This window comes from Rhopalosiphum maidis, chromosome 2 (genome assembly GCF_003676215.2).
Source record: "Rhopalosiphum maidis isolate BTI-1 chromosome 2, ASM367621v3, whole genome shotgun sequence".
NCBI classification, from domain to species: Eukaryota; Metazoa; Arthropoda; class Insecta; order Hemiptera; family Aphididae; genus Rhopalosiphum; species Rhopalosiphum maidis.
This window is the reverse complement of record NC_040878.1, coordinates 30,044,251-30,054,272: the sequence shown is the minus strand read 5'-3', so window position 1 is coordinate 30,054,272 and position 10,022 is coordinate 30,044,251. Positions and strand designations below refer to the sequence as shown.

The following is a 10,022-nucleotide window of genomic DNA, read 5'->3' as shown; positions in this document are numbered from 1 at the left end:
AAGTTAGTTATAAAAAATAGGATATCTTATTATCATATTAATTTTATACAAATTTGAATTAATTAGTAAAATTAGTTCTTGTTCTAATTGAATTGAAATTGTATATTAAATGTTTTTATTTTTTATTTTGTAATAGTATAATAATACAAATAAGTAATAAAGCGAAATGGGTACTGACCACGGCCCCTGGATTGACCAGTGTCTCACACCAGGCATTGACAAAAATTGAAATAAGTTTCTGCCCATAATATGAAGTCTGAGCGGTGAGTCGGTTGCCGGTGAACAGCAATCATTCAGCCTGAGCCCATTCAGGTATAACTTAATTTGTTCTTCCTAATTACAATTGCTAAATATATAGGTTAGGTATACAATAATGAATAAACTTCAATTTCTCAAATACGATAATAAATTTATACAATAAATATTTTAATTTTTGAAACGATAAACGTCAATTAGTAGACTGTAGTAACGAGTAGGCAGTAGCTGGTAACTCAACTCACAAGTAACTCAAGTAAGTACCATTATGTTATGACGTAGCCATGTGGGTACATGAGCGATCAGTTCATATTGTTGTTTAGCCATATATACGGGTCAATATTTTATATTTACTGTTTACTTACATTCTATGGTAACATGGCATGGATGTATAATACATTAAATTTATTTATTTTATCTAAGTCTTACTGGTCTATTCCTGTCATGTTGCATTCCTGTATTTTTGCTCAACGCCATTTTGATATTTTTAACATTTTTCCTTTGTCATAGTTGCTAGTTATAATTTTGTAAATTGTAATGTACGTTTTAGGTCTTAAAATAAATGTTATCGTTTTTCAAGAAATTACATGTTACAACTTACTACTTAGTGCTTACTGCTTACAAAGTTAGTTACAACTCATCACTCCATAATAATTTTTTGTTATTTTCATGACTTATGCACAGGTACCTACTGAAAAAAAAATATTAGTCAATGAGCTATGATGGAATGAATGATGATGAAAGCCTTTAAGTAAGTAATTTATAAATACAAAATACTTTATCATAACCACATGTCATTTTTTAACCTACATATATGTAGTTTAGGTTTGTGTTGTTACTTTTTATAGTTAAAATATATTTTAGAAGAGATCAATTGGTCTTTGAATTAAAGTTTCTTGATAGTACCTATATGCAATAGTATTGGTCTAGTGTTTCATTGAAAACCTTTTTTTGGATATTAATTGATTGGCCCCAGCCATATTTTAACTGAAATTATTTCAAAATGAATGAACAAGATCAAAATGCTAATATGATAAATATTTGTAAAGAATTTGATAAAACTAGTAGTTCGTCAAATAACACAACTTTTCATAGTTTTAATGTAAGTATACAATTATATTGAAATATTTATAACTTCATATTTGAGGTACTTACTCAAATAGGTATCTATTTAGAATTATTATTTAAAAAAATCATCTACCCTGTAAGAATAAATTATACCTATTTATCATAGGTTAGTAAAAATGGGGTTTTAATGTTATTTATAATTTATTTCTATAGAACATGAACAATAGTCAATCAGTCTTAGAAAATGACTTTAATCGAAATCTCAGTGATCCTGTAAAATACTTTGATTTGCAACGCATGATCATAGATCAAAAAAATGTAACCATGTCTTTAAAAATGTCCGAATATGAAAAAGCATTAAGTGAAAGGGATGACACCATTCAATCCTTGCATACAAATATGATGAATTCTCAAAATAACAACTATGTTCTGAATAATCAGTGTAAAAATATAATGGAAAAGTAATGACTTTTTACAAAAAAATTTTCTTGGTTTTAGAACCATATTCATATTTTTTTCTTGTAGTAAATGTAAACCTCGCAACTCGATTTTATATTACACGGGTGGCCATAATGAGGCTCTTGTGTTAGTCTCATGCGGCTCTTGACATCAAGTTTAGAATAAAACTATTAACTATTTTAATTATTTTATAAACATCTTAACACTCTGGCTCGCTTAAAATTAGTTTTATAAATTTGCGGCTCCCAAAATTAATTTTAGCAGCCACCACTGTTTTATTAATGTGCATTTTTTAATAAATTATGATATTTAATATTCAAACTTGTAATGTTTACTACATTACAAGTTTAAATTTCATGTATTCAATATTATTATATTTTATATTGTCTTAGAAAATATAAATATTGTAATGTAATCTTTTTATAATAGTCTCTTATTTTTTAGTTTATCTACCTATTTACTATAAATAATAATATTAATCTAAATTATTTATTGAATGTTTGGTAAAAAATTTTGTTATATTACAAATATTTATGTGAAAAAATTGTCAAATATCTATTTTCTATCTAAAATATTAATTTTAGGACAAAATCAGTAAATGATACATGTATCCGCCTTAATGCAAGTTTCACAAATATTTGTGAACGTTTAAACAGACTTGGCGACACAATAGATAATGCAAGATCCAGACAAAAAGATGTCATGACAATGGTAGATCAAACTACTACTACATTTCAAGAAAAAATTTTGAGTATTTCAGATACTGTTGATGAGTCATTAAAGCAAGGTACTGTAATTATTATTTATAAATATAATTACAAATTTCTTATTTTTATGCATAAAAAATATATCTAGTGCGCAAAAAAATTAATAAATATAAGTATTTCAACTATATTTTGATAGAAAAATGCATCATTATTATACAATAACAAACATAGGAGAAAAAAAGCTCTAAATGTTAAAATGTTAACTAGCTTCATAAAAAAGGTCAGTGTTCATCTTTCTCAGTCATTTTTCCTAATTTGGAAAAAATGGTAAAATAGTACCTAGATATTTGTTGACATGAAATTGTTACATATCAATTGATTGAGTGCTATAAACACATAAGATTTTTTTACTGGAATTTGAGTATTAAATAAAATACTAATAAACAATATTTTTATTATGAACATTTCAAATGTAATTATAACAGGTAACATTTTAAATCTGCCACATTTGTTTTTAAAAATTAGCATAATCAATTAATTAAAACCCATATTTATTTATAATTAAAATTTTTCTATCTTATAAAATACAGTTGTTGCAATAACTCAAATGTTTTTATTCCTCTGGAAATATAAATTCAAGTTAGATATCTCAAATAATACATATTTCGAAGCAAATTCTTATCTCCTTTCAACTTCGAGTCATTGCGACTCGATTGCATATACTTTTTTAGTTATGTATAACTTGAAAAACTACTAAAACAAAAACATTAAATTATACCTATATCTGGCTAGATATTACATTCAATTTACAATTTAAAATGGTAAAATACTATTTTAAATGAATAATTCCATTTTATATGCTATTAAACAGTATAAATAAAAAAAGAATAACAGCAATAATCAAAATATTACATTTTTTATTAGAATTGTTCAATATAATTTCTTTTTATAGTGACATTGGAAAAGATAAGAACAAAACAAGATTTGGAAATGTTGGAAAATAAGTATTCTTTAGATATAGTTACTTTTAAAACAAATTTACAAGAACGTACTAATGAAATAGAATGCTTAAAAAAAGAAGTAAGTTTAATATATTATTTATTATAACATAGTTTAAGTAAAAAATATCAATATTTTCTTCTGTAATCTCTAAATGTAATAGATCATGAAAAATAAAAGTATCAATTTACTGTATTATAGCTATTATTATTACTTACACTTATCAATAATATAAGATTTACGTATATTAATATAAATATAAAAATTTTAATTTTTTTAGAATCATTTTTTGTCTGAAAAACTGAATGATGCAAACATAAAATTAAATGAAGAAAAAGAAATAGTATTTAATCTTAAGTAAATCATAATAATATAAAATAAATAGTAAATCAATGCGTATTTGCTAAATAATAGATTTTTTTATTTTAGTCAAAATTTTGAAACCAAATTTGGAGAGATGAAAGATGAAAATGTACAGCTTATAAATCAAAATAAATCTATAAATGAAAAATATAATGAAATAAGTAATAAAAATCAAACTTTGTTGGATGAACTTGATTTACTGAGAACTTCACTGTAATTTTTACAAATTGTATAATGTATATTCTAAAAAAATTGTATACCTATAATGTATCATTTATGTTTATTAGAAATGAAAACAGAAAACAGCTAGATATGCAATTAAATACAATCAAAGAGCAATCAGAATTGTGTGATAATCTAAAAATACTTGAGGAATTAAATGAAAAATTAAAAAAAGATAATTATACATTAAAAGAACAGAATGAATATCTTGAACAAATAAATACAAATTTGGTAGAGGATAATAGTAATATTAAATTGTGTCACCGTGGAATTCAAGAAAAAACAGAAAAGAAATTTAAAGATATGTGTGAAAATTATGACAATGTAAGTATTCTGTAAACATATTTCAACTAAAATATTTGCCAATGACCAAAGTTTGACACTTGTTCTATTTAACACGTTCAACACCGCCTATGATTTTGTGGGTTATACCGCGACGCTATGATTCGATAACGTGAATCTAAAAATAACAAAATCTCAAACCGATTATAGTTTTAAATTTAGAGTTTATTGTCTACAACCAATGTACATTTCAAAGCTTATTAAAATAAAATCAATAAAATTATGGCCGATACAAACTTACATGTTACTGATACGTAAACGCGTTACTGTTCCAATGGAATAAACTCTGTTGATGCGTCATCAGTGTTGAAAGTGTTAATAATAAAAATAAAATTATAAATTGATCAATACAATTTATATTATATATTTTTATTGATACAATAAAAATATTTTTTTAATATTTGTAGAAACTTTTTAGTGTTTTAAATTATTTTGTATTTATTTTTATTTTTATAAATATATTTTCTAGTTACTGAAACTGCAAGAAGAAAGATATTTAGATATAACTGAAAAGTTGGTATTACAAAAAGAAAAAGAGAATAAAAATCAAATTGAAGTAATTGAATTAAAACAAGAAATTGAAACGTCTAATAAAACAATAACTGGCTTACAAGAAGAATTACAAGCTAATTATGTGTTGATACCTGAATTACAAAATAAAATTGATGTGATTACTTATTAAAATAAATTGTTATTGTTTATTATTTTATAAAATAATATTCAAAAATTAATATTTTTATTTTAGGATTTAAACACAAATTTAGTTAATAGTTATCAAGCACTTAGAGACTCTACTAAAAACCTAATTACAGAAAAAAATGAACTGGAAAAAGAAAAAAATGAACTAGAAAATCAAAGCAAAGAACATTTTGGTCAAATTGAAAAACTAACTGCTAATTATGTGAATATATTAATTAATAATATAATCTACAGAATACAGAACAATTTTTTAACTCATTTCATGAAAGACATTTTTAAATTTTTATACATAATTTGACGTATAAGAAATCATATTTTTTTATTTCTTCTTATTTTAATATTTTTTAAGTTTTTATTTTTCTAAATGTTGAAATTTTAAGTTTTATTATTCCAAACTAGAATATTTTAAGGAGTATTTAAATATATTAAAATTGAATACCTATTTAGCAAGTAGTTAATTAATCACAATCTCGCAAGTATTTAGTCGCAGCGGTTCCCAAACTGCAATTTTGTTTTTTGGATGGTGTGAACTATAAAAGTTTGGGAACCACTGCATTTTAGTGTTTAGGAAAGCAAAAGTAGTAGGCCAACATTTTGCAGGACACTTGTGCTATTCTATTCCACTCATCTAGGCTTATAAATTAATTAATTAGCTATTCATTAAAAATGTGATTTTTATACATAGAAATGTTTTTTAAATATTCTGCTTTTGATTAAGAAAATAAAAATGTGTTTTGTCCACATTATTATTTATGCACAAATTGGAATTACAATAATATATATATATATTTATATTAATAATTTTATTATATAATAAGAAAATAATGAGCTTAATAGACTTTAAATAGGTCTTAAATTTATATTTTGTTTATTTAATTTTTCTAAGTTTTTTCAAGCTTTTTTAACATATTATATAAATATTTATACGTAAGCATTTAAAACAATAAATATAATCATTACATTTAATCTAATCTATAAAAAAAATTTATTTCATAAATCTTAGATGAAGTATAAATCAAAAGCCAAACAGTTATATGTAGAAGTTATGCGACTTAAATATCAATGTTCTCGATCAGAACAAAAAAAAAAAATTCAACAACTTCCGGCATTAGATACTATTGAGGTATGTAATCTTAAACATTTTTTACAAAACTATTTTTGTTCATCTCTTCTAATTTTTTTAGATATTAAGTGATGAAGATAATAATAATGATGTAAGTACATTTTTTTACACCTTTTTATGCACTATTTTTAATTTTTATACTTAACTATTCGGTAAAATACTATTAAAAATGGTATTTTTGGTAGGAATACGATTGAGAACATATAATTTTTATTTCTTTTATATCAAATTTAATGATTGTTATAAGTTTATAACCATGGATATTAATTCAAAATTTATGGCAAACTTATAATTAAAAACCCATTTTTTATTTATTAGATAGCGGTGTTTAAACAGTGGTGGATTAACCATTAGACTCGTGAGGCTCGAGCCTAGGGCAGCAACTTGTAGGGGGCAGAAAATGTATTATGTTGTTTTATTTTTATTCTTGAAAAAAATGAACAAAAAAAAAAATTGAACTATTACTATTTTTCACTCTCGGGGCGGCTATACCCGATCACTCTTTGATGTTAGCCCATTTAAACTACGATTCTTGGATAGTATTAAAAAAAAGGGGGCTGTTAAGGTTAATCTGCCACTGTGTTCAAATATTTTTATTGCATATTTTATTTGTAAATAAGTAAATTATTTTAACAATTTATATTATTATTAATATTTATCATTAGTACTCTGATATTTTCAGTTCAGGTCGTTTAAGAGGACGCCATACCCACATGTGTTGTCTCTGTCTTACTAACGTACATCATAACAAATTTTCGTTCAGCAGAAAACATTTTATGGTGTTAGCTTTAATATTAGAGTAAATTTACCTATTATCAAATTTAAAGGTAAGAATATTATCTAGACAATGACCTATGCTTTTAATGATATTATTATTTTAAAGTGAGTTACAGCTATGTGAAATATTACAACTTTAAAATGATAATATCAATAAAACATAGTTTATTGTCTAGATAATATTCTTACCTTTAAATTTGATAATAGGTAAATTTACTCTAATATTAAAGCTAACACCATAAAATGTTTTCTGCTGAACGAAAATTTGGTATGATCTACATTAGTAAGACAGAGACAACACATGCGGGTATGGCGTCCTCTTAACAAAAATATTTTTCTTGAACTATAAGGATTAACTTTTGATTATGTCTAGACTAAAAGTCAATTGTTTGATCAACAAAATACAACATGCTGAATTCTTCAATAACGTTACATGAATATTTGTTCTCAGTCAAATTAGTATTTTGAGTTAGCCATAAGTTCTTTTTTAATTTTAAGTGTTCTTAATCGTTTAGGGAAAAAAGTGTAAGTTCTCAATCATTTGATAACCTAATTATTTAATTTATTTAAAAAAAAAATAATAGGACGTGAGTATAGTTGAATTCAATGACCAGGATGTATCGAACATGAATGTTAGTTCTACTTCAAGCAAACCTTTTCTGAAATCTAACTTGTCAAGTTTAAAAAGAAATTGTTCACCTGTAAATTATACTGGTAATTCTAAAGTGAAAAAATATACAACATCTATTGATGTTGCTGCCTCACATGTGAGTTTAAAAAAGTTTACAAATGTCTTTCTTTATAAGAAATATAAAGTATTAGTTATGATTGAATATTTTTTATACATTTTAACTGTAATTTATAATTATATTCTTAGTTTCCTTATGAATATATTAACATTTTAATTTTTCTGAATGTTGATGACTTCAATGTAATTTTAAATTAGTAATCAATATTAATATTCCTTTATATATTTTTCAATTTATTATTTTTATTAACAGTGTTAAAATAAAAAAGGTCACTATAAGAAAAAAATAAAATAAAGTTATGAATTAAAAAACAAAATTTTATAATAATACTACAAACGGCAAATACTTTAATTTTAAATTTTGTCTAAATTATCATTATTGTAATAATTTTATATTTTGAAGATATCAACCAATATTTCATCAAATGTCTTAAAAGAAATAAATAATGCAAAACAAATTGAAAATTCATTAAATTCATCATTCAAGAGTATTAGTTTGATACCCTTAGACAAAAACGCCAATAAAATAAAGGTAATACAATTTTTATTATTAAGACTTATTTTATAATGTGTTTTGAGTGTGTGAAAGTAAACACAATTAATAGTTGAATAGTTGACAAAATGTCTCAATGTTCAACTTTAAAAGTGGTTTCTGATAAGAAATTGAATTACTCATTTAGATCACAGAGAATCACTTAATTATTTTGGGTTATGACTTATGACAATGATATCAAATTGTGTGATAGTTGTTGAAAAAAAAAAGAAATTAATAATTAAACTTAAAATGATGTGTAGTATAATATCATATATTATAACTAGATTTTGTACATTAAACTTACTTTAAGAATCTTTAATAATTTAATTCAATATATTTTTTTGTATTAAATAGAATAAAGTTGAGTACAACAAAGATATAAATTATGATATTGATTATAATTCAACTATGAGTTCTCAACAAATTAAAAGTAATGTAAATAATGAAAATAATAAAAGTCAAATAAAATCAACCTCAAATATAAATTTGAATCCTACCACCAAAAAGAAATTTAAAATACCCGCTGATATTAAGGTATCTTAAGTAAAAACTAAATTGTTTAATTAATAAACTAATATTTATTTATTCATGTGTATTTTCAGAAAAAAACTAAATCAACAAATATACAAAAGACTGCCTGGACTAAACCAAATTCACCTGTTATTATGACTGCACCTTCTCCTAAACTTCAACCTAAATTTAATAAATAATTAAAAAGTAAGTAAGCAATTTGATTATTAAAAATAAATAATATACATACATTTTGTTTATAATTTCTATTTGTATTTATCTACGTATGTTAATTTTATCATTTCTAATTGATTTTAATTTAATTCCTAAATTTTGTACAATTGTTTCAAGATAAGAAAGATTAGTTATAATTATTATGGTTTGTACTCAATTATTTGTTTTATTATTTAAATTAACTTATTGTTTTTTTGTGTTTATAATTCCTTAGAATTTTGAAAATTGTCATATAAGAAAATTTCAAAAACAACCAGAAGATTGCATTTATTTTAGAATAAAATATTCACTTATAAGACTCAAGATATTATTAAATTAGAATTTATATTTTTTTTAATTAATTTATTTATTTATTCATACAAAAATTATTTTTAGTTTAAAACATTTAGAAATAACTTAATCAAACATTGTAATAAATTTATTAAATATTGTTAACTGTTTAAATATTATATTGTGAATTAATGTTAAATTAGTGTAACTAAACAAATAAGAGTAAAATAAGGTTCTACAAGTATATTGACATTATATCTACTTACTGTGGAGAACACTTGACTATGTAGGTATTGGAAGATACTGTTACTAATAATAATTACATTAAAAGTGGAAATTTAACAAAAGTTTCACGAGGTTAATTAATTGTATTATGTTTATTTAAAACAAAAAAAAATAGTGTGAGTTATTGTATATATATTGTATTATTATTATATATTATTTTTTAGATCTGGCTTATAACTAATTGTTGTTTTAAGTTTCAAACACAACTAGATTTTTATTTGTTAGTTGGCTTCTTTATTTTGTATTCTATTCATGCAAGAGAACGCTTGCTCACACGAATAATACGTTGATCTGAAAATCACCAGTACTCCAAACAGTCCAAACGATATCATATTCTTTTAGACTTAGTTAGCATTGTTAACTTGGCATGACGACGTGTGACTAATTAGTTGTAGATAGCGTCGCGGTTATCGGTTTTAACAGTAT

The 10,022-nt window shown here is 23.3% G+C and overlaps 1 protein-coding gene across 5 annotated transcripts; it reads left to right on the top strand.

The window, feature by feature from the left end:
- The first annotated feature begins 807 nt into the window (after nt 1–807).
- On the top strand, nt 808–9,315 carry LOC113553784 (putative leucine-rich repeat-containing protein DDB_G0290503). 5 transcript variants are annotated; one of them, XM_026957306.1, is made up of 18 exons: nt 808–880; nt 940–1,006; nt 1,120–1,357; nt 1,537–1,784; nt 2,367–2,569; nt 3,442–3,569; nt 3,769–3,845; nt 3,918–4,064; nt 4,139–4,397; nt 4,885–5,082; nt 5,161–5,316; nt 6,118–6,237; nt 6,299–6,328; nt 7,599–7,781; nt 8,166–8,294; nt 8,652–8,831; nt 8,900–9,014; nt 9,256–9,315. In XM_026957306.1, exons 3-17 carry the CDS (start codon nt 1,259–1,261, stop codon nt 9,005–9,007), a joined length of 2,265 nt encoding a protein of 754 aa, XP_026813107.1. In that variant the 5' UTR covers nt 808–880; nt 940–1,006; nt 1,120–1,258; the 3' UTR covers nt 9,008–9,014; nt 9,256–9,315. The 5 variants fall into 5 exon arrangements, with proteins under 5 accessions (XP_026813107.1, XP_026813110.1, XP_026813111.1 ...); XM_026957308.1 differs by having other exon boundaries at nt 852–880; nt 1,104–1,357; XM_026957307.1 differs by having other exon boundaries at nt 862–880; nt 1,076–1,357.
- The last annotated feature ends 707 nt before the right edge of the window (nt 9,316–10,022 follow it).

Excerpts from the sequence above, each read along its gene's own strand:
- LOC113553784 (XM_026957306.1), top strand. The coding sequence starts at position 1,259 with ATGAATGAACAAGATCAAAATGCTAATATGATAAATATTTGTAAAGAA. Across the intron at positions 3,570-3,768 it reads TAGAATGCTTAAAAAAAGAA|AATCATTTTTTGTCTGAAAA; the intron begins GTAAGTTTAATA and ends TAATTTTTTTAG. Across the intron at positions 6,329-7,598 it reads ATGAAGATAATAATAATGAT|GACGTGAGTATAGTTGAATT; the intron begins GTAAGTACATTT and ends AAAAAATAATAG.